Source organism: Mytilus californianus, unplaced genomic scaffold (assembly GCF_021869535.1).
Source record: "Mytilus californianus isolate M0D057914Y unplaced genomic scaffold, xbMytCali1.0.p SCAF_2, whole genome shotgun sequence".
Classification (NCBI taxonomy): domain Eukaryota; kingdom Metazoa; phylum Mollusca; class Bivalvia; order Mytilida; family Mytilidae; genus Mytilus; species Mytilus californianus.
The window spans coordinates 69739790-69766020 of record NW_026262668.1 but is presented as its reverse complement, the minus strand read 5'-3'; the positions used below and the strand labels follow the sequence as shown (position 1 = coordinate 69766020).

Here is a 26231-nt window from a genome sequence, read left to right as displayed (position 1 = left end):
TAAATAAACACACTGCTTGAACTCTTCTAATAACATCAATTGTCTTATGTTATCTATTTCTTTGACGTAAGCCATTTATCAAATAGATCTTCTTTTTCCCTAGCAAATTCAACATAGGTTTGTTTGTGAATCAAACTTTTTTTTAGACCTAAATTTCTGTCTATATGCTTCTGGCACTAGCTCATAAGCTTTCAAAACTTCCTGTTTTACCGTGTCATAATCAGAACTTTTTTCTGAAGAAAGTGCTGAGTAAGTTTCAGCGGCCTTGCCCTCAAAAACACTTTGCAGCATTGTAGTCCAATAAGGCTTTGGCCATTTCAAATATTGAGCAATTTCCTCAAACTGTGGAAAAAATTTATCAACTGTTTTTTTTCACAAAATCTGGAAACCAGACGTATATTTTTTGCTGCATCAAAATATTCTGATTTTATATGGGGAAATTTGATGTTGACGGAAAAGATTTCTTATAGTATAAAAATAATTTATTTTTAATTCGGGTAATTTAAGAGCAGGAGAAATTGTATAACACTTGGTTACCATTTGTCTCTTATTGACGAAGTTCATTTCTGTATTCACAAATCTTCCGCATCTATTTTAATACGATTTGTACTGCTTTTTTTGAGAAGAACTTTATTAAACTGGACCAGATATTAACTTTTAATTACCATAATATTCAATTCCATTTTTTCCCGCGAAAGTACATTCCTCACACCCACACTTGATTTTCTATTTATAAACAATGATGAAATAAATATTTAGAAGATGTTTGATAACAATAAGTAGAAATAGAAACATGTATTGTTTTAAAGGAAGGTTGATAGAGGATACCAATACCTCTTGATCTATGAAGTTGCACTACGGAACATGTAAGAAGTGGTAATCAAATGGTACAAATCGTGTGTTGGACCATAATACAATGCAAAACAAAATCAGTATATTAACATATTGCTATTTATACAAAGAATAAATGTATATCAACACTAGAATTAAGACTTAATGCAGATGATTTATTCAATGATAAAAAAATAAACCAAATGCCAAGTAAAAAGCAACATGAAGTCTTAACAATTGACTCTTTAAACAAAGATTGATAATGTCAAAATAATAAAATATTTTTTTCTGTCTCTCTTTCTCGACAACATTATTAAATTAATCCCGAATTCCATTAAACTACCTTATACTTTTTTGTTTTTTTTCACCCTAACATGAGAAACAAATGATCATCTCATCATTTTCAGTTGAACCAGCCTATAAGAATATATCTAAAATTTGAAAAAGCATTGATTAGTAATCCCTTGAAAAATTACAATGGAATTACTTCTGTGCTAACGAAAGAAAATAAGAATGATTTCTGACTGATATGCATTGTAAGGTCTTATATTAACTTTCAATCCCTTTTATCATACTTATATAATATACTTGTGCACCTCCTATTTCATTTCTTCATCTAAAATATTTTGGGGGTTTCCCTTAGCAATCGCCGAGTTTGCAAGGGCTGTGGTATCATTTTATAAGCTTTGCTAGCAGAACCTCTGGTCTTTTTTTATATTGAATCAATCCTTCATTGTCTAGAATTGGGGTTATTGTTTTAACTTTTTTGAAAAACATGTGTTGACTTTTAGTAATCTTTCTAGCTTATTGTATTGTTTGGTTGTTGTCTCGTTAAAGTATATTTTCTATCTCTTTCATTTCTGTCATGAAAAGTGAGCTTGCCTCAGTGCCATAACAGTTATCTTTTAAGAATGGATAGTTGTAAGTATTCAGTGTGAGATCCTACGAAGAATTATATATTTTTAGAAGAGAGTTGTTATTTTCTCTCAGTAACAGCTTCGAAAATTCATTTGTGTACCAGGGGCGGATCCATGATTTTTGAAAGGGGGCGTAATTACTGAAAATGGAATGTAAAATGCTAAGCGGAGCGATGCGCAAATTTTTTGGGCTGACTTTATGCTAAAAATGATACATTTCTCGATCAAGGGGGAGTACGCCATCTACAACCAAACCATGAATTCGCCACTGTGTTCTAGCAACGTTACTCGCTTCAAAGCTATACATTATGAGTAGATGTTTTTTCTATAGTTAATTCTATCTATCAAATTTAAATTCTAAAGGTTTTCGGTTGTTCTAATTTTCCAAATGATATAAATCATTTTAAATTAAATTGAAATAATTTTAAACAGTCTTCAATAGCATTTCGATTTTATGGATATTAAATTGTTAATGTTGTATTGTTGAAAATTAAAAAATATATGTATATCATTTAGTCTAAGACTCTTCAATACACAGTATATCAATTTATAAGTTTTAAATTTTGACAATTTGTGTGAAATTTAAAACACCATGGAGGGAAACTGGTTATTCATCGTTTGACCGAAACAGATAAGTTCGGTCTGTGATGTAAGTTATGCTCTTTGTTGCAACAGACTATTTGAAATTGACTTTAAACAGCCTGTTTCTCTCATCTGGATCTATGTGCATTTTCAAAAATTGCTACTAAAAATATCTATAAGAAGATGTGGCATGATTGCCAATTAGGCAACTCTCCCTCAGAGATCAAATGACGTAGAAGTTAACGTACGGCCATACAGCCTCCAACAATGAGCAAAACCCGTATCGCATAGTAAACTTTAAAAGGCCTCGAAACGACAAATGTAAAACAACTCAAACGAGAAAACTAACGGCCTGATTTATGTACAAAACAACAAACGAAAAACAAATATGATATACAGCAACAAACAACAACCACTGAATTACAGGCTCCTGACTTTAGACATGCACATACAGAATGTGGCGGGTTTAAACATGTTTGAAGGTGCCAATCTTCCCCCTTACCTGGGACAGGGGTGTTACGGCAAAACACAAGAACAAACTACAAAACAATAGACAAAAAAAAATGAGAAAAAGCAAAAAACGACAACCACTCAATTACAGGCTCATCTTGGGATAGGCACATATAGAATGTGGCGAGGTTAAACATGTTTGCTGGCGCGAAACCCTCCTCCTAACCTTGGACAGTGGTGTAACAGTACACCATAGGAACAAAGTTAACTATTACAAAAATCCGCTCAAAAGAGCTTAACTCATCAGAAAAACAACTAACGAAAACACAGACCGGACGTGGCAGGGAATTTATACATCCCTCAAAACAAAAAAGACATGTACAGAAAGTACAGATCTTAGAGTACTCGCAGTTACAGACAGCTAGTTAAAATCCAATAACAACTAATATAAAAATATTATGTATCTAAGACTAAAACATCAATCATTACACATCCAACATCCAATGGATTATGTGTAAAGACGTCATTAACAGTCAGAGAAAAACACAAACTTGTGTGCAATGCCAAAATATAGGTATCGACAGATTTTAGAACCGTGAGTGTGCATATGTGTATATAACAATAATATTTAGTAAGGTTTTAATTTACTTATAACAAAACCAACATTTATACCAATAAAAACAATATTCAAAGATCAAATTACAGTGTTGAGAGAACGGTGGCTTTTTAGAATAAGTTTAGTTAAAAGATTGATAATTTTACACGGATCGTATCTAAATTTTAATTAAAAAGTCACCGTAAACATTAGGATATGCTATCCCGTTTGAAATAAGTTTTCTACCGGTACAGCCAAACTTCCAAAACAAATATTTGTATCTATGAAAGAATTTAGTAAATGTTTTAAGTAATTTGTGGTAACGAAATCCGTGACTTAATAATTTACCAGTAATACATAGATTACGTTCAGTGAAATCCGAAAACGTCACTACAAACACGGGCATAACGAACGAGCTGGGATATTAAAACACCGTAAGACGTTGCCAAAGGAACATCGCCGTTCAAAAACACGACAATTAACAATAGGGACCGAAACATCGTCCCTTTTGTCGTACATTTTGTGAGGAGTTTCCTTGGGGTAAATTTCGGCAGTATATTCAGTGAATTCCTGATTATTTAACGAAACAATATCATCAAGATAACGGTAAGTATTGTTGATCAGTTTATCAATTAAATGAAATTTAGACGGATCTTTACTGAGTTCGGCAATAAACTGTGATTCATATCAGTACATGAACAAGTCTGCTATCAAAGGGACATAATTGGTACTCATAGGAATACCTACAACCTGTCGATAAACTTTATTGCCGAAACGTACATAAATGTTGTCAAGTAGAACAATTTAATGTTTTAATCCTATCATCACACCTCCAGTAAGTATATCTAGCATATTCACCTTTCTCATTAGAGAAAAATGCTTTATATGAGTTGCAGCAAATACATTTGCAATCAGATTTTGAAAACAACCATTTAATTAAATAGGAACACTTTTGTTTTGATAAGATTGTGTGGAAGTGTAGCATAAAGAGTTGAAAAGTCAAAACTGTCAACCGAATAAAAGGACCATCAAAAGCATGTAATTTATCTAAAACATGTTAAGAATTTTTTACACTCCAAAAATAGTTAATTCCACTATTTTCATAAGTTTTATTACAAAAGGTAATAACAAGTTCTTTGGTAGTAGATAAGAAACTGGTTAACTAAAAGATTAGTAGTAGAACACATACTAGAGGCCGAGATGAAACGATATTTTACGGTTTTTTTTGTGTAGTTTAGGTAACCAATACTATGGAATCTTCAAATTTCAGAAGAGGCCTTAAGCTGAGAAGTTAACTATATGACTCTCTGTGAAATGCACGGACCTGAATGTAGAAGAATTTATAATTTCATTATTAAGAACTTCCTTGTAGTATTAACGTCACTAGAACACACCCGCGAAATCGCTAGAAACTACCAATCTACTTATTTCTAAATTATTTTCAAAATGAGATATTCGAATATCCACAATATTCGAACATTTATTCAAATAAGGATCTGATTCAAGAGATTTTGTATCAGAGTTTTCAGAGTTTTCCCGTTTACACCAGTTTTTACCAGGACGAAAGGGCGTTTTAATGACATGACGACACTGTTTTCAATCTATTTTAGATGGAGGACGATATTTTGGTACTTTCTTCTAAAGTTATTTAAGATCTTTATTATTGATCTTGTAATGCTGATGATTTTTTCTGCTTCTACTCTCTATCTCCAATAGTGTTTGTCCAAAATAATAAAAAAAGGATAGAAATCGTCATTTAAGTGCAATAACTTTTTAAAAAGTGGACTTACTATTTCGGCTTTGATAAACTATTTGCTGATCTTGTCTTGCTGATTGTTTTTACTGTTTACAGTTTCTCTTTTTATCTTCTCTAGTTTTTCCCCAACATATGAAAAGGGTAAAAAACATCGTGATGTAAGGGTAATTACTCCTATAAGGAGTCAACAGTTACTCACAATTTCGGCAATGTCCTGAAATATTTTGCAGATCTTTTTTAAGCTGGTAATTTTTTATTTCTTCATCTACAATAGTTTTGGTCAAATATGCAAAAATCGGCAAAAATCATCATTAAAGGGCCAGCTGTCAATTCATGTCATTATTATAAATATGTAGATCTTGTCCTGCAGATTTTTTTTGCTGTTTATAATTTTTTCCTTATCTACTATATTTTCGGCTAGATAATACAAATTTGGTAAAAGTTGTCATTATGATAAATATGTAGATCTTGTCCTGCTGATTTTTTTTGCTGTTTACAATTTTTTCCTTATCTACTATATTTTCGGCTAGATAATACAAATTTGGTAAAAATTGTCATTTAGGGGCAATAACTGCTATAAGGAGTTGATTTTAGTTTTTCTTTATTTAGTATAATATTCAAGATAATAAGCACTTTATCTATTATAGAACTCAAGATAATAAGCAAAAAACGCAAACAATTGTAAAAATCGTTATTTAGGGGCAATTTCTCCTTTAAGAAGTTGCCCCAGATTTCGGTCTTTTGTCTAGCTGATCAATTTGCATTTTAAAGTTTACCTCTACCTATTATAGTTTTCAAGATAGTACGCCAAAAAAAACAGTAAAATCGCCAGTTTCTGTAGTAGCGTCTTAGATTTCAATGAACATAATTTATGTATAACTGGTAAATTATTGAATAAGGGGTTTCGTTACCGCAAATTAATTAAACTTATATTAAATTCTTTCGCAGAAACTAAGATATGGTTAGGTAGTTCTTAAAGGTTATCAATTTAACACCGAAGTAAAATTTTGGAATATTATTTTACCGGTAATAACACTGATTTTGTTTTTGAAAAATTAAAACATAAATGAATATATATTGATATATGTGTACAGTTATGAGTTACTGTACTCAAAATCCTACATCCTGTCGATACTGTTTACTTATATTTGTGCATTGCACAAGGTCATGCGTTTCTCAGACTGTTTTTGACTTCTTTTAAAGCACTAAATCCGTTGGCTGCCTTTTGATTGATACTTTAGTCTTGGAGAACATGGCTGTGCTTGACTTTGAACTACCTTTCAGTAACTGCGAGTACTCGTACAAAATGTATATCGGTGCTTTTTTTGTGTCTATTGTTTTTATGTTAGTTGTTTTTTGTGTTTCGTACCGGTCTATTGAGTGAGGCTATTTGCAACTGATTTTTTTAGTTTGTTCTTATGTTGTGCTTTTGAACCACTGTCCCAGGTAAGGGATGGTTGAGCGCTCATAAACATATTTAATCCCGTTACATTCTGTATGTGCCTGTCCCAAGTCAGGATTCTGTCATTCAGTGGTTGTCGTTGGTTCATATTAAAATAAGATGTGGTAGGATTGCCAATGAGACAACTCTCCACAAGAGACCAAATGACACAGAAATTAACAATTATAGGTCACCGTACGGCCTTCAACAATGAGTATGACTCATTTTTGCCATATTTGTTCTCCGTAAATTGTATTATTATAAATTAGGCCGTTAGTTTATTCGTTTTAATTGTTTCACATTTTTCATGTCGGTGCCTTTTATAGATGGCTATACGGTGTCAGTTTTTCTCATTGTTGAAGGCACTATGGTGATCTAATAACCACGTTATTTGAACTCTGGTGGAGGGTTGTCTTATTGGCCACAATACAACATCTCATTGTGTTATATTTATGGCCAATAACTACTTTAATGAGTCGTCTTATAGTTTTGGTGTAAACAATCAGTAGGTGGTCTCATTATTCTGAACATGTCTGTCCCTATATTAGATGTTCTCTATCTATAGCGGTTTTCAAGATTATAAACAAAATTAGTTACCCCTATGTTCTAGTTTAGCCATGTTGGTTTGCTACTGTACATGTATGTGTAATCTTACGAATGACGATTCGAAAAATAGTTCCAATACTCCCAAGTTTCAATTCGTAACTCAATACAAGCTGGACTTGGAACTTTTGTATACGGGTAAGTCGGATCACCGGAACATTTTTAAATTAGAAATTGTGGAAAAGTGTGGTTCCAATCGGCCTTTCAGTTTAAGATGAAAAGATTTTTGTAAATATTAAAAGACGACGAGGGCGACGGACGACAAGTGATGAGAATAGCTCCCTTTACCCTTTTGGTTAGGTGAGGTAAAAATGACTTATAAAAAAATAAGATGTGATATGATTGCCAATGAGACAACTCTCCACAAGAGACCAAATGATGTTCAACTAGGCCTTTTTACCACATATATGACTTGAAAATACTTAAAAGTAAGAGAAAATTATTTTTATCTCTTTCTGGTAATTAATGCATATTATGCTGTCACTCTTTTTTCTTTGAACCCATTGCTCGTCAATTTATTATTTCATCAGCATTCAAATAAATAATAAATAAAACCATTCGGTATAAAAATTTATTCAATAAAACAACAATGTAAACAAATCAACATTCTATTTTAATTTATTTACATTTATAATTATTTAAGATCGCACATAAAATATAAAAACATGTGAATGCAAATATAATGTTTAAAGAATGTTTAACAAAAAGTCAGACATTTTCAAAATAAATATGAAAACATGATTGCAAGCAAGCAGTTTGGTATTGCTACAATGTGTTATCCGAGAGAAATGTCGCTGCACATTGTGCTCGAGTTGTCTTTCTTAGAACTTATCATTTATAGAATTTACTTCCATATAGTTCACTAAAATGCGAATTTTTAAAACATTTCGTGAAATACAAGGTTCATTGCCACAAAATGTTCTTTAATGAAAATTTCTATATCATTCTTATGATGTATTTTGAAAACCACATTATTGTCACATGATTAATGAATCGTGATAAATTATATATACGCACTATCAAATGCTGATGTAGGGAAGTGACTGATACACCAACAATTATCTAATATGTTCCTTTTAAATGACAGTATTATTAGCCTGTTTACGATTTACCACTTCTGTCATCTACATTAACGGATCTTAACGTAATGTAGAACGTAACTATCGGTATGTCGCTGTCAGGGAACAGGTGCTTTCCCGGGGGATGATATAACATCATAATATTTAAGAGCGTAACAATTATAACTTCATACTTTCGATACGCTTTCTAATATCTGCTGATATAGTTCTGATTCTATGAATCTAGGATATGAATCCTTTTCCATTAATGCCTGAATTTTGTGCTGTGCCACTTCGAATGTTTGTTTAGAAGGGGTTTCTAAGTTTGAAACAGTCGTCATCCTTGTGGTAGAATCTAAATTAACCTGAAATGTAAAAAAAATAATCTGAATATTGCACATGCTTTAAAAAGTTCTAAAACGTACTAGTTGGTTAATATGGAACTTAATGCATCTACTAAAATAATAAAAACAGCAATATCTTTTATATTGAAATCCAGGTATAATTTTCAATTCAGGAAAAAAGTTTTGAAAAATTGAAAGAATAGTAAGAATTCGGACTTTCTACATGAACATACAGGTTTTTTTCAAAACATAAAATATTATGTTCGTTCATTAGATTATATGAATAAATGAAAATTGACGTAGAACCAAAACAAACAAACTAACCTCTTTTGGTGCCTGGAAAGCAACAAAGTCGCTATATATTTTCTGTGCAAGCACTGGTACATTATGTTCTTTAGAAAAACGGAATTCCTCACAAGCAATCCAAAACTCTAAGTTCTCTTCACTGAATTCGGACTTCAAGAATCCCTTGAATAGTTCCAAACCACCTGTAAACAATTAATGAACATATCAATGTAAATTAATTTATAAGAAATTAAGACTCACATGAATGCATCATCTAAAAAATGAAAACAATTGTATTTATGATAGTTGCATTATCGTAGTGAATGACATCTCCTGGTTTTTACAATTTCGCCTAAGCACGTCTTGATGCAGTGTGTGTGATCATGTTGTTTACTATAATTAATGTAACAAACTGTTTAGACTCATTCTTCATTGCAATTTAATTACTGTAAATTCAGAAATTATTGCATGCATTTATTATTGCGAATTTAGTAGAAAGGACTAAAATGCGAGATTTATTATTGCGATTTCAGAAAAATATACATACAGTTATATGTATCAGATATAAGAATGCGGGTTCTTATTAATGCGATACTCTTTCAGTCGCATTATTCGCATTAATAAAAACCTCGCATTAATTTCTGAATTTACAGTACACCTCAATACCAAAAAATAAATTAGCTTAATCTGAAAATTTGAGAATTATTCTCCCTAATGTCAATAAACTGAACAAAGAGGATACCATTTCATAACATGTAACTTACTATACGGTATGGGTTTTGCTCATAGGTAAAGACCCCGTACTTTTCTTAGTTGACGCATGCGTTCTTTGATCTTTGTGGATAGTTCATCGACAACCATGCCACATCTTGTTTTTATTCGAATTTGACTACTACATTATGAAATGACAGAATTTACTTACTGTTATCAGTTAACAGGGATTCAAATGATTTACTCCACTGAAAGGCTTGATCATACGTTGGAATCGTGAAATGCAGAGGTAGAGAAAATTTAGGAACAAGTGCTGTGTCCGTGTTTCTGCGTCGTAGATTTTGAAACTTCCTCTTCATATTCTTAAACCCTCTACAAAACATGAATGAACAAAATATTAACCGCATATCCATTTACACAAAAAAAGAAATAAAATACAGTAATATCAATTTTGTGTTGTGTAGTAATATACTTTACAGTTATTATTAACTACAACACAGTTATGTCTTCGTTTAAGTGTATATTCCAGTATTTATTTAAATTCCATTGCCTTAACAACAACTGAACTGATAAGATTTTTCAAACTTTCTTCAATTTGGTTCATCTGTGTGAACTGTGATTTTTTTTTTATCTCAGAATAATGGTACTAAGATATTCCCCCTCTAGTATCTTGTTCCTCTGTGTATAAGAAGGTAGAACACATGCATTTACTATGGAAGATTACAATCAGATAATATGAAAAAATGTGATTTTATGATTTACTTGATATTCATAATTAACCTGATATTCATGACAAACCAAAAACCTATCTTCTCTTCTGTGAAGATTCATTTTTCTTTAAGTTGTTTTGTCCTGTCTGTTTCGAAAGACAGACTACATTCTGTAGGAAATATTACTGTAAACCAACAGTTGTATAAATGAAAACTTACAAATTTCTCGATTTAGATTTTGGTTGTGAAGTATTGGTCATAAAATCGGGAGAGTTCATCATTGTAGCATCTGCTGAACATGTTTTATGAACCCTTCTTGTCAGTTCTCTGTCTTGTGTACCATCACTATCGCTTCTAAATCTCTGGTGATATAATGATAATTCCATAGCACGACTTTCCATCTGTAATCAAATAAAAGCAATCGTTTACGTATTCATCATTTATAATAAAGATAAAGCACTTATAAATCATGCTGACCATGCATACTTTGAAATCTCGTTCATGTATATGATAGATCAGAAAAACAATAATTCTAATTTGTAATGATCAACACCGAAGTTACCCCTTTTCTTACAGGACAAATATTTGGATGAAGAGCGTGTTTTGACCTTTAGATGTCTTTTTTGTATTTGTGTCGTTTGATTGCTGTCTTAAGATTATTGACGTACCTCCCACGTATCCCTTTATTCATACAGATAATCATCCCCAAGTACTTGCTTTCACACACGGGTTTTTTGTTTTTGTTTTGCGTGGTGTTATGTGAATTGTAACAGTTGTTAGTGTTTTTGTCATATTTTTGTATTTAGCTTTGCTGTTATCTGACTTTCTATGATTTTCACAAATTTCATCAAATATCTGTGACAGTTTGTTAAAATCAGTGACAAAATTAAAATTAATGTTTACGTTGAGGAAAAAGTACCCTTTATTTAAATTTGAAGAAAATGAAAATGCTTAAATATTCAAAAGTCTCTTTTCCACAAAAACAACAACCTTTTTTATATCTAGACACTCATATGGTACGTTTATGACAACAATTTCGGATTAACAAATTACACCGTCATAGTTGTGCCTTATAGTTTATCCTACCAAAAATGAAATACAACTAAAAATCTAAATATCTGCATGATATTTACTCATACATTTCAGAAAAAACAACAGTAATTTACTTGTCATTTTAATACAACACATTTAATGTATAAACATCACGAAGCTATGATTCATTATTATTGTCCTTAAGATATCGTCTTGAGACATTAAAAGACATTCCTATTTAGGATCGATTTTCTCCCGAAAACTACTTTATTGTTGCTAGAAATAGACAGAGGATTTATTTTTGTCGCTAAGTATTCCACAGTATAAGGCCTATTTACAGAGATCACAAATTAGTTTACCATATATAGTTTTTTTGAGCTATAAATACCACGAATACAGTTTGATGAACAAAAGAAAACCGCTGTGTTGCTGATGTCCTTTTGTTAGGAGAGATAAACAGAAAAGCTGTTATTGTTGTTTTGAAAAATATTTTATAAAGGTTGAAATGTGTTTACTTATAATTAAGCAGTAATTATTGACATGTAACCCATAAAAGCCCAAAATATACCGAGGAAACCGATGTTCAAAACAAAACAATTATGCATGGTCACTGTCTATATGTACATGTTTTTGTTTGTTTTGTAGTGCCGAACATTGAAAGCAGATAACGTTCCATTTTCGGTTATGTGAATGCCTCTAAGGTCATATCTTAAAGTTAAGTATATGGTGTATATGTCTTTCTTTGTCCGGCTTATGTTTGTCTTTATTAATTAATATGTTGGCTATCGACGAATGGTATTCAATTTTTTTAGTTTATTAATGAATTATCCTTTTTTAAACCACTTGCTATACATTGTTATAAAATTCGACTCTTCAAGTTATGAACCATAATGGTCAAGTTCTGCGAGAATTCTTAGATCGATACATTGTATTTTTATTTGTTTTTTGTGGATCGTGTCGATCTGATGAGTCACGACTTTATAACTGATTTGTATAGCTTGCTCTTATGGTGTGCTGTTACACCACTGTCCCATGTTAGGGGAGCGTTTAGCGCTCGCAAACGTGTTTAACATCGTCACATTCTGTATGTGCCTGTCCCTGTAAGTAATGAGCATGTTATTTATTCAGTGATTGTCGTTGGTCGTTGATTCTAGTATTTGTTTTTCTTATATTGTTTTCTATAAAATCAGGCCTTTGATCTTCTCGTTTGAATTGTTTTACATTTCGGGAACTTTTATTGCCTACTATATGGTATGGGTTTTGATCATCATTGGCAATCATATCACAACTTCTTATCTTTATACAGTAGTTTAACTCTGGATCATCTAAATTTGAAAATGATCGAATATTAAAGTATTTTTTTTTACAGTCAATTAAAAAAAATACTAATATCGTTCATGAAAAAAAATCACACATATATTCGGTTTATTTGATAGAAATGCAGTCATGTTCATAAAACTAAAAATGCAAGTCATGTCTCTAAATCAACAGCAATCAAAATTTTTTTCGACATATTCATCAATAATTTGCTCTATATCAGTAAGTATGTAATTTCCCCATTGTCTAAGTTACAGTCAATATTCCCGAAAATGAATCACTAAAAATGCAATCACAATGATACTTGTTTTGGCCAATAAGTGTAGTTACGGTACATGTTTGCTATTTTCATAATGGACTTCCAGTAGCCAATATTACATATATAATGTGATACCGATAAAACAAACGTCTTGAAAAATAAACATGTAAGGAGTCAATTTTACATACCTGCAAATATTTCAAAGGATTTTAAACAGACAAAGACTCAATTTTTTTTATTACATTTAATGTTAGTGATCATTAAATATGATTCTTACCTTAATTTTAAATTTACATAATGAATAGTATTTTCGCTTCTAGTACTTGTCTTACACCCTCCTAGGTGTGATTATATTAACATGTAAAACCAATACATTTGTTGCCAAGGATCACAAAGAAATTGGTATTGTTACAATGCCAAGATGGCATATTTATGTAGGAAAACTGTAGCTTTACTTGTCAAGTCTGGTTATCTGTAGGACAGTGTAATGTCACTAAGAATGACAAATGTCGGTTTCGGTTTGGCAACGGTATAGCATGAAATCATTGTTTAATACCGTTTGACCTTAATAACGTACCAAACGCCATCAGTAATTCATTACAAGAGTTTGTTGTTGATTTCTGGACTTATTGCATATTATTGCACGAGACAGTATTTGTAAGAAAATAATTTGTTTACTGATTTCCCAGTAGAAAAAAAATGATATATTCACATGTGAAATAATCCCTGTATTTTTACCTCTCTGACGCCATACAACAATAGGTGTTGTCAAGGAAGCTGCACTAAGTAAGAACGCATAGAAAAGGATATAATTCCTTGCATTTTCTACTTTATTTACATCAAAATTTAATGTAATAAGAATAAATAATACAAGAATTTAAATATCGGAATATGCAACACGTAACAAAATAACAATGATGTTTCACTTATGAAAAACGCGCATTCGTGAATTGAATGTGTTGTTCGGTCATTCTTTAAATATGTTTCTACATTCTGGATATTTTTTTCAGCCCTAATTATTGCACATGTTTGGTTGATCCAAGTAGAAGAGGGTTTACATTCGAAAATAGTACAAATGTACCAATAAATAAATAACACACTTACCGTATCTCCATTTTGACTTGGATCCGATTCAACGAACAGTGCATGTGCAGGAATGTCATTGGTACAACCAGCACTGTGACTCCGACGTAATGGTCGTGTAATCATTCTTTTAAATCGTCTGCGTTTGGATTCTTTGTCTTTCTTGGTGTAGCTTTGTTTTGAATCTATTGACTTTGTGTCTGAATGAAGATCAAAGTCTGATGTTTCAGGAGAGGTATCACAACTAAATGTTACTTTACTGTCTTTAAGCCCCGAGGAAGATGAAGTACTGTCAAAAGATAACTCAACTGCTTCATCAATGTCAAATGAACTTATTTTTCCCGAACTACTCTTTCTGTCCATTATTCTTTTTCTCCAATTCTTTGGTGTAGATTTTTCCTTTGTTTTTTCACAAGAAATTGTGCACTTTTCTTTCATTTCTGTACACAATTCTGATGGCAATCTCATTACTTCGTCCCCTTGTTTTAAATCGGTTGATTGTGTTTGGTTTGTGAGATCAAGTTTTGGTGAAGACAGTTGTCGAACAAACTCTTCCAAGTCTTGGTTCCACTGTTTGGTGATAGGCGTTGAAGGTTCGTCTAACTGCACTCCCTACAAAAAAGAATAAATGTATTGGATTTTATGAGAGTAAGTCTTTCATTTAAAGGAAATACAATACATATGAACACCAAACTACTTGTTAATTCACAGATGCTGCTGCTGAAGGTGATGAAATATGACTAATTTATCATTATATTTTTATTCTGTTTTTTGCATAAAATTGTTAAAAAATACTCCGTTATGTATTTAGTGCAAGCATATACAGTGTGATGGAATATTAGAACACCTACACTTCCACTTCTAAATGAATTTAACGCATACAAACCTCTTCCTTTCCAAAAACGCAATATAGTATTCGATACAAAGCCATATTCCTATTCTCTGTCATGTTCACGTCAATATTATAATTTCAATGGATATTGGTTTTAATTCTACTCTTGCTTCTTTGTGAAAAGAACGCTGCTCAATAAACTGTTTTAATTTTTAAAAAGTGAATTTTGTCTAACAATCTCAAACAGAGTTTATAAAATATGTTTAAATTAGAAAAGTTTTCGATTTTATATATACGTATCTCTGAAGTGTTAATTTCAAAATAACGTCATAAGACTTATAAGTGCGAATCCGACACTTTGAAGTAAACAACATATTTCATAAGGTTATCTCAATTGCAGTCTATTTATTCTTTTTATATATATAATGTATCATGTTAACACACAATAACTGTGATTTCTTACCAAATGAGGATTCAGAATTTGAGTAGGAGAGAAATATCTCCAAACTGTAAAACTGGGAATAAAAACCATTTTCCATTTATGGAAATATTCTAATGTGAGTATTATAAAAAAGAGACGGAAGATACAAAAATCCATATGTTGAAGAGAAACCGACAAAAACAAAAATCGAAAAGTAACGAATGGACATAACTAAATTTACAATCTTGGGGAGATAAGCGTTTTGATCTTTTGAAAGCTGCATAAACTTATTCCCTTTTTAGAGATTTAAAGGAAGCGGCATCATTAGAGATACTATATATATTGTCATGCATGCGTATTTACAAAAACACTAAAATTCTTCAAAATGATTTTATTTAGAAATGAAAAGGATGGTATTCTGCCGTCATTTTAGAGCAGAAATGTTATTCTTTATAATTTTGTCACTGTTATTTAGTTGTATGAGAGATATACTGGGAGATATAACATTAAAGGTTCAAGAAAATGAATAAAATAATCAAATTAAAAATAATACACATGTAGTAAAAACACAAATTAAATAGAGAGAAAAAAAAACAAGAATTTATTGTGAAAATGAGTGTATTAGTGTATTGACATTTTTGTCAATCTATTTTATTTATTATTTTCCACGGATGTTCTTTTTTTTCTAAATAATAAAATCTAAAAAAAAGCTATAGAATAGTCACTGTCACATTTAAGCTATAACTAATAAAAAGATAAACTTGCCATATTTTACGTCGGGAAATCAAAGTTTGGATAAATAAAAGTGGTTATTGGGATCGCTCATGTATATGTTCGTATAGCCTGTGGCAAAATGTACTTCCTTTTCGACTGACCATACAACGTTATTGCATTGCGTCATTTTGACAGGACGGAGTGGAGTCGGAGAGAGAGAGAGAGAGGAAAATCGTATATATATAACTTTAACACCCTTATCGGAGTATGAGAAATAACAAACCTTTTTATATTCTGTATTAATCAACGTAACATATCGCTAGACAAAATAACTTCCTCACATGTTGAAAATAAAGGTTATTCGAGCAATTCGTATATTAACTGTTCTATTACATAAACCGTTGACCAACTTGAAGTTTTATATAATTTTTCAAAAGTCAGAGACTACAATTGTGCATGCCATAGTGCTAAAACAATTCGGTGTTGATTTATAAAATATACGTCGCTGCTTTATCATCGTCTTTAAATGGATTTTCAAATCCGAATTTCTTAGTTGATGGAACCTAGTAGTTGAATTTGTATGTTTAAAAATAATTTTAAAAATAATGAAGTTTCATTACAATAAGCAAATATCATTTTAACATGTTATAAACAATCATGTTTGTGACACTGCTTTATAAGACATTTTTTTTTTAAATTTTGAAAACTTTATGTAAATTTCTTTATTGAAAGATACCCAGAACCGAAATGAATCTAAAATATAACAAAATCATTAATGGTCTTTAAGCACAAGATTCTTTGATTTGAGCAATGTTGACAAGACACTGAGTTGTACACACCGCCATTACTAACTCTGTGTTGAATAAAGCCAATGATGATATTTTTGCATACAAAGAACGTTCTTATTTATTTTTTTAAAATTTAATTTAAATATTTTAATATTTTTCATACCATTATTTAAAAATACTTTAATGTTAGATGGCTGTATGCGACATTTTTTATTCTTCCGCATTATTTCTCAAAGTTTGATATTTTGAGCTTTCAAACTTCACGAAACGATTATGAGTTTAAGACATCAAAATGAAAAAAATAAGTAGTATTTCTTTATAATTGATTTGCTCCTTTTCCGGCGTTTTTATAGTACACCACATTTATAAATTTGGAATTACAGATGTCTTATTTTTAGGGGGGTCTTATCTGTTAGTAATTTCGCTAGATATATATTTATTTACTTAATTATTTCTATTATATGTGACATTAAAATTCTTTTTTTTCAACGATATACCGTTTACCCGGTTAATAGACCAATTTTGCATGAAGCTACGGACCGGAGTCGTGATCAAACGAATAACGATTCAGTTATATATGAAACACGTGACCTGGATTAATGCTTATAAACTCAGATTTGAATTTAATCAGACGTTGGCGCATTATGTTACAAGTAATTTGTATAAAAGCTGACATTTAATGCAATAATACGAAATGAACATGTCTCTGTATGACTGTGATAAGACAAAGACACATAAACATATATTGATCATAAATCCGGAAGTAAATCTAAGGTCAAGTGTGGGCGCATTGCGTGCAAATATTCATCTTTGTTTGAAATACAAACTTTTTGTATGTGTAACCTTTATGATCATAAACCCAAATAACGAAAATACTGTAACCAAGGAAAATGTAAATGTATGACATGAAACATAACGCATATGTATAGGTATCAGAGGAGGATACAACATTTATGAACGGGTTAGCGTAATTCCCAAAATAGAAATATATACCGCCGAGCAGATCGAGGCGAAACAAGTTTTGAATGATTTCATGGTTTAAAATCATATAAATCGCGAGAAACATAAGATCTTCTTTTGATGATCAAAAAAGGGTTTCTACGCTCTCTACACCCCCTTGATTCTATTTTGTACCTGTTCGTCCGCAATTTACATATATACTGCAAATGACGTCACAAATAGATTCAACTGAAGCGATAATCAAAATAATACTGTCTTTATATGGCCAGAGACTCTGCCATATATATGTCTCTGATTTGTGTATGGTTGTATTGTTCTTATTATAGTATATGAGCGGACATTCAGCGGAAAGACAGCAACACAAAAAGTACACACACACACAAAAGACATATCTATATATAGTCGTCAAGATCGGGTCTAATTTATATATTATAAATTAATTTTAAGACAACTAATTAAAACAAAAGAATGAAAATTTAAAGTCACCGTACACAAACAATTAAAGATTCCAGTTTAATATAATTTAAAACAAAAATGTATCTGTGAATGAATAAGCTTGTTTTCAATTGAATTAGTCGGCAATCTTTTTTTTTGACGAAACATTTGTAGTGTTCTAATATGGTTGATAAATGCGCACATGTCATTAGGTCATGGCTGAAGTATATTGACAATGTTTGAATTATTTTTTTTCCACATTTTACAAGGTTATTGAGTAAAAATAGATCAGGAAGGGTTGACTTCTTTTGTTACCAATGCATAAACCATGGCAGCTTGATTTCACGTTAAACTATAAAAATAATGAGATGTGGTATAACTGCAAATGAGTCAACTATCCACCAGATTCCAAACTGACATGGACGTAAGCGACTATAGGTCACTTTTCGGCCTTCAACAGTGAGCAAAAACCAATGCCTTATCGTCAAATACAAAAGATATTTACAGCTATGTAAACTTTTTTTTAAAAACGGCGGTTGCGATAAACAGTAAAAGGAATTCAAGAATTAAAAAGCAATTCCGGATTTTATTTATGCGTAAACTGGACCAATTCACTCACAAACTTTACATAAAAGTCATTCTCTTTTGTGAGCATATTGGTCCAGTGAACATATCGTTATTTCCGAAACATTGATGTGCTAAAGCATCACTAACAGTACATTATTTGTTTAAGATTATATAATTAAACAATCCTTATAAGAAATATACGTCTAAAACGTGTACTACAACACAAAAGTTAAACAAGTGAAAAATAAAAACAAAAACCAACAGATATTTCGGATAACAAAAAAAAATTGTGTCATTGATTATACTGCAATATATAGTAATATTGTAATTTAACTGGTCAACTTGTCATGAGAATAAATAACTGGTTTGATTTCATGTCCAACTTAAGCTATTTTTATCACGTATATCTTATACTGTTCAAATGGTTGATTCTAACAGAAATTTACTTACAAATCTGAAGTAGTCATAAAATATATATTAACACCAAACAAAACTTGCAATATAAATAATCAAATAAACATACCTTGATCAAAACCCATACTCTATAATACTGTTACATTTATCAACCACAAAACCCACATCAAGGCGAAAATATGACAATCACCTTAGTTACACTTGTCTAATTGAACAATATAGCCTTTCTATAAATAATATAAAATTCTTACACCGTGCCAAGTTATTTCTGATGCATCCTATAACAATGTCACAGATATCCTGTATTAATCTAGATATAGTGTAGCTCCAGCTGCTGAAGCGTGCACTAAACATCAAGCGGGGGTGGTGTTCAATATCGTTTTTAACTATCTGTTCGTTTTATTCACATGACATATTGATTTACATCGATATACTAGAGAAAATCTGTTGCATAAATGATGAAATTTAAGAAGGATAGGCCTTTTATTCACATCTGCTCACTTTTCTTTTATTTTTAACAGATTATTGTACATTTTGTGTGTAAAAATCTATTAAGCATGAATGTAATATGGTATATATACGCGTACTGTAGGTGGTGTTGTACTTTCCTTTGTGTGTGTAATTCCTGTCATTCTTTATGGGTATTGCTTTAAAAGCATTTATTTTTTACAATAGTAGCTAGTCTGCAGTTAATTAGAAAAGTTAGAAAAATTAAAAGAGAAAAACAGCTCACTCATCAAGTGTTACAGAATGAGTAAATACATAAAGAAAAAGGGCAATACAAAACTGAATAATTATAGAATAACTAATCGAAGAATTCAAATAGAGAAAAATATTCAACACATTAATTCACGAATGCGCGTAGCGCATGAGTTAATTATCAATGTTGTTCGGTCACGAGTTGAATATTTTTCGATATTTGAATTCTTTGATTAGTTATTCTTTTTATTACATTGGCAAATGGCTTTTTTTAAATGAAATTAATGTAGAAAATGTAAGGAACTATATCTTTTTTTCTACGCATTCACAGTTTGTTTTGATCCGACGTTATCGACGTCTTGACAACGCCTATTGTTGTATGACGTCAGAGAGTGAAATAACCACGTTTATTTCACATGTGAAATTATCGGTTTTTATTTGACTGGGAAATCAATGTAATTCATTGCTACCAATGTAATGATACATATTATATAAAAAGATATTAGGAATTACCCATAAATAGTGGACAGTTAGAACAACAGAACAAAACCAACCACCAACATCCGATTCCTTCACAAAAAACAGACGTACGAACAAAGACAAACAACAACGAACAACACATGGTTCAGATAGTTTCACTAAGTACAGGTAGGTGAAACCAATAATTTGAAAAAGAGATAAACATAAGAAGTGAAAACATTGAACATCAAAGAATAGTGTTTTTTTTTCATGACTAGGCCATGTGTTGCAAATTACAGAAATAAATTGCAAAATGGTAAATGAACGTCAACAGAAAAATATGAAACCATGTATCAACGGGAGTAGATTATCAGAGATATGAAAACAATGGAATACACCTTGGGCAAAGAACCGAAAAATGTAGTCCAAATGATTATGACGTCTTGGAAGGCTATTTTAATTTTTTTTTTCTGATACGTCGTCGTAGGAAGGCGTCACAGAAAAACAAAATTAAAATAGCCTTTCAAGAAGTACATTTTGTAATAACTATTTGGACTACGAAAAAAGCAGATATTATTTTCTTTTTAGAACCACACCCCGCTTCATTTTTGAAAAATAAATATACAAATAAGTAAGTACGATGTTTAACAGGACAAATTCATCCGAGACAAACCGATAACGTGGCCACTCCCTCCCCCGGCCAGCAAACACAAAACCCCACTTTGGACACATTTGTGCAGATCTATAGTATTTCAACAAAAGAAATATGTTCATTTAGATTACAGATCTCATTAATAATTTAAAGATTAATTACCTCAAAATGAAACGTTGGCGTTGATACATGTAATTCGGAATCACATGCAAGTTTATTGATTCCATGGAACCTGAGGCAACACAACATATCAATCCCTAGTCTTCTTCATTATAAGGTTGCTAAGAATTCTCACTAAGTTTCATAGTAAAATGTGTACGGATTATTGTGAAAAATAAACAGGATGTTTATAGCACTCAAATAAGGAAATAAACTCCTACTCAAGTATCTCTTAACATTGTTAAGGGTTAAACGATTAAACATCGACAAAACCTCCAGCTGAAAATGTACCACATGTCCTGATTTACGAAACCAGTTTATTTGCATTATAATAAAATACTAACGAGAGAGAGAGAGAGACCAGTTTCAATACATGACTGGTCTTAGCATCCCCAGAGTCGAAGGAACATTTAATGGTATAGACACTTATCTATCATTGAAGTTCCAATTATTAGGATGGCCTCTATTCTGAATGTATTTTAAGGTTTTATTGGGTTATTGGTTTTTTGTTTGATTGACGTTTAGCCGCCAGAATGTAAGGTAAATTTGTAACAATGAATGCACATAATATATCTATCATGAAATAACCAAGAAAACGTTTTTTTTAAACATCATTTTAGAAAAAAAACTGCAGTGCACTTTTGTCAGTAAGAGCTGCAATGTAGCAATCGTTAAAGTAGAAGATAGTATAAGAAAACTAAAAAGTTGAATTTTATCTTATGTGAATAGTGTAATAATGTGTTATAAAGACGTACAGATTTAATGCAGAGTCTGGATGCAACATGTGATCAGTCTAAACTGAATTAGTTTTACAATTTTGTTTTATTTTAAGGGCGCAAGATAAGGAAAATAAGGTTATTTCAGAACGGATGTTGTCGACGTTAGTCATGAAGATATATATTTATCTTACACCTGTTTCATTCAAGGATCGGCTATCATTCATGTATACATGTACAAATTTAACACGACATATCGACATTTCTTAATCAAACAAGTGTGCACTTTTTATATATAAACATATATTTTTACAAATCGATGTTCATAACAGATTGGCTAACTAAAAATTGATTAATTTCCGTTTCCCGTCTTCATATAACCGTTTCGGATTTCTTTCTTTTGTTTTCCGACAACTTTTACCATTGACGATAATCCTGAATTGGGACAGGCACGTGGACACGTTGCGGGATTAAACTTTTGTTAGATCTCAAAGCATCCCCCTCTTTTAATCTAGAATCTTTAGAGCCTGATTAAAAACCAATCATGATTTATATATTTTAGACCTAGATAAAGATTCGTTGAAGATAAATAATGAAGAGTTCGTAAACTTTTTAGATTGTGTTCTTGTCGAACTCCAATATTTTAGAAAATGCGGGCGAATGTACACAGATGATTCTAGCAAATATTCTAATCAAAACATTTCATTCCATTTGATGTTGGAAAAAAAGTGAAATTGAATGCTACATGTATCTGAGTCAGACATATCTCTAAATTGCAAAATTTTACTCGCATTAATGACATCCAGAAAATGTCTTTTATACTCTTCAGTACATTGTACGAGGAATAACTTCATTCAAAACAGTGTAATAGTTGTTATATAATATAACTAGTCATAAAAGCAAAAAAAAAAAATGTTTCCGAAGGATTGGTATTAAAATGACGCAAGCAAGGGAAAAACACCGTATGTTTCATATTTGGTGCAATTAATCTTCAGTCTACTTAATTATATCTTACATTTGTGAATATGCATGACATATAGATAATGTAGGGCTTAAGATTTCAATGAAAGATGATTGAGGATTACAAGCTATTATAGGCCTTATATTTATAACTACAACTAGATGGTAAAAAAGACTAAAATGTATCAAGTACGTATTTGTTTATACTACTGACAATGGAGAAAAGAACTATTGGTGCAGAGTAGCTAAATTACGATCGTCCACGCTTGTTAATTTGATACTGTCATTAATTTACCACAGTACAAAAACACTATAATTGTTTTAAAATCATGCCAATCCAAATTTATGGTATGATAATGCTATGTTACAGAAATGGTAAGCGAGCGAGTCGAGGGCCATTATTTTGTCAGTGGGTACAGTTCATGTTGCAAAACATTGCGTATCTGTGTACCTTTTACAGATAAGTATGAAAAAATTGAAAATAATAAACAAACAAAAAAATTATAAATGAACATGAAAAATAATTTTTAAAATGAACGTTTTAGTTTTATAAACATACATCCCGGTATATATTAGTAGAATATAGTTTTCAAATGAAATCCATAGGATGTCCAAAAATAATAGAGAATTTCGAATGAACCAAATCGAATTATTATTTGAAATTATGTAAAATGTGGAAAAAACAAATTCTTACCCTCATTTTTAGTTGTGAAGCGTCTGTACTGGTATCTCCAATATGTGGTCAATAATATTCAATATGATGTTATTTCATGAAACAATTTTAACAAAGTGCACATTCATAGCTCTGTTAATAGATATGTTTCTTCCAGCCAATGACAAAATTAATCAATAATCCCTAGAAATTGTCAATTGCTGTAATTATGAAAGAAAATCAATTACTCGTATTCCCAAGGTGATCTAAAATTACATCAAGCGATAATTACGTTATACTATACAGGTGTCCATCATGGCAAACCATTCATTAGAAAATGTCAACAACTATTTACAGAAACAACTGTAACTTTATGTTCAAAAGAGACTTCACTTGAGCTTCGACAAACTCAGTACTCCCTTGCCAGTTTTTTTTAAATTATCTATGACTTCAGATTCTTTTCTTCTAAATAAAGGTTATTTGTTGTAATCCCATTTAAGAATTTCTCAGAGGAGAAATGATTTCTCTTAAAATGCCGATGGTTATTGCAAAATCTCTTCTTTAGTCATGGAATTATCAAATCTCAATGGAAAAAGAGGTCAATACAATTAAATGTATCAATAGTTCTATAATTTCTCTGAATAATTCTCATATATATTTCATGACTGTACAGTCAAAATACTAGTAATCTATTTATCACGCTATCTCTCAAAGTAAATAAAGTTTCATTCACATCAGGTAAACGTTGAGTATACCAATCAGGATGTTAAAATAGATCTTCTAAAATATACCTGGGTGGTAAAGTCTTCTTCTATTCAAGAAGATATGCAGTAGCTTGTTAAAAGATCGATGCTTAATGCAGACAGAAAAAACTACACAAAACTCAAGCGCCTTTCAATAGCAATTTGTTCAACAGACATTTCTTTAGTTATGATTTAATCTTAATGAATGTATCATTCCTCTCAAAAATGTCTTTTGCAGAACAGAAAACAATGTTTACAAATGTATGTAGGTTAAAATTCTCCTTAATTTATCTCTATTGCATACCGCGATGTTAGCTGAAGGTTAGCATTTTAAGTCTTTAACTTTTCTCTCAATAAGTACAACTATAGTTGGTGTATGGTTATTATCTACTATTATAATCAAACATTTTGCACTTAATTCATGACGTAAAAAAATAATTTCACAATAAATCTTTGTTTTGGTGTTTCATTCACCTAACCCATTTATTGATGGTTTGTTAAGGCGGACGTATCAGATGCTATCAGGTGAACTTTACATCACTTTGGGGAAAAAAAACCCTATTATATACATCTGTGGAATAATCTTTTAAATATTTAAAAAAAAATGATAAGATATAATTAAACGAATATTCCAGACCCTCGTTGTTTGTTATTAAGATTGCTCGTATGTCTAAAGCTAACCGTGTAATTACCTTGGCTGATTAAACTAACCAACATAACGACTTTCTTTTACGTCATCATCGGCCTGAAATAGACGAAAGAGTGAGAGAAATTACCACTAGCCTGCGATAATGCCAGACGTCGATGTACTGGTTACCCTTATTAAATCGTGTGCAGTTCATTTTGGCGGCACAGTAGCCATTATTTGTTTACTTAATTGAAAGCTAATATTATTGATATGAAATCAATAACAAACGGAAGCAGATGTTATTTGTTTTGTTGAATAAGTTGGATTTCAAAGTGATTGATACTGAGGATTGATATCTCTGTTATTTAAAGCTCTGGAACATGCACTTAATATCTCCTATTTTTGTTCTGTTTGTTGACTATTTATTTTTTCCCTTTTCTGATTGCTATATTTCTTATTTTTTTAGTTTTTGTTTCTTTGTTTCTTTTTGGGTTTCTTTTTTATTCAATTTTGCGTCTTTTTTTAAATTTTTTTCAATCGTTCTCATTTTCCTTTCCCTCGATCTGTTCTTTAAACATTTACATCAGAAAGTAATCTAGCCGGCAAACACAGTTGTTTAACTTATTTCTGATCATTGAACAATTCGTTTGAAACTTACTATAAATGTGTGTTTCTAGCTCATCTTAGCATATTTCTTGTAGCTTTTTAGTATTTTGTACTAGACACAATAAGATTTGCTTTAAAAAATAAAGTAAGTGGTGTTTAGGTTCCAAAAATTTTACTTTTATAACGTGTTAATGATCAGTTGCCATGACCCAGTTGTTCCAGATCAATTTTATAAGTTCAGAAAACAGTAACAAATAATTCTGCACAGAACAAATAGTCGTAAACAATGAGTTTGTTATGAATAATTATGCTATGATATATATCATGTTACATGTATAACCTCTGTAAATTAACTGGTACTGGACTGGTTTATTACTTCAATATAACAAACTACGTAGTTTATGAGAGTGTTTCTTGACATCAGTCTCAGATGGCAAATGAACTCGAATCAAAACAAATCAGTCACTGGCAACACATAAATAGTTCATGTGTTCTTTTGAACTATATTTTACTTGCACACCTAGAATGGGCTAATAAGACTTATACTTGGGTGTATTCAAATAAATATATACGATTAAAAAGTTAAGATTACAAAAATATTCTACTTCAAAAGCACAATCCTGTTCAAGGAATTATTTGATAAGACACTGGCAATATCTCATTACGTCAATCATTACATTTATTTAATTTAGTTGGGCTTTTATTTACCGTTTAAAGTTTCCAGTATTAGTCCTGACTTTTCCATTATATGTTTTATGATAAAGACGATATATTAAAATACTATAACAGATAAATTTATATCCAAAATATTCGAAAAGGTAAAATTAATTACACTGACATTCTTTTTGGGTC

General features: G+C 31.0%; 2 protein-coding genes across 7 annotated transcripts in view; one reads left to right on the top strand and one right to left on the bottom strand.

The window, feature by feature from the left end:
* Window positions 1-26231, top strand: part of LOC127728151 (40S ribosomal protein S18) — an 821762-nt gene that overhangs the window by 183451 nt on the left and 612080 nt on the right. The gene's annotated exons all lie outside the window — the stretch shown is intronic.
* LOC127728093 (regulator of G-protein signaling rgs-3-like) lies at window positions 7733-24350 on the bottom strand. Of its 5 annotated transcripts, none has more exons than XM_052235314.1 (6): window positions 23445-24350; window positions 13996-14586; window positions 10503-10684; window positions 9785-9945; window positions 8902-9065; window positions 7733-8598 (listed from the first exon to the last, which is right to left on the bottom strand). In XM_052235314.1, the coding sequence occupies exons 1-6, from the start codon at window positions 23448-23450 to the stop codon at window positions 8422-8424; spliced, it is 1281 nt and encodes a 426-aa protein (XP_052091274.1). In that variant the 5' UTR covers window positions 23451-24350; the 3' UTR covers window positions 7733-8421. The 5 variants fall into 5 exon arrangements, with proteins under 5 accessions (XP_052091274.1, XP_052091272.1, XP_052091277.1 ...); XM_052235312.1 differs by lacking the exon at window positions 23445-24350 and adding an exon at window positions 21078-21254; XM_052235317.1 differs by lacking the exon at window positions 23445-24350 and adding an exon at window positions 19357-19425.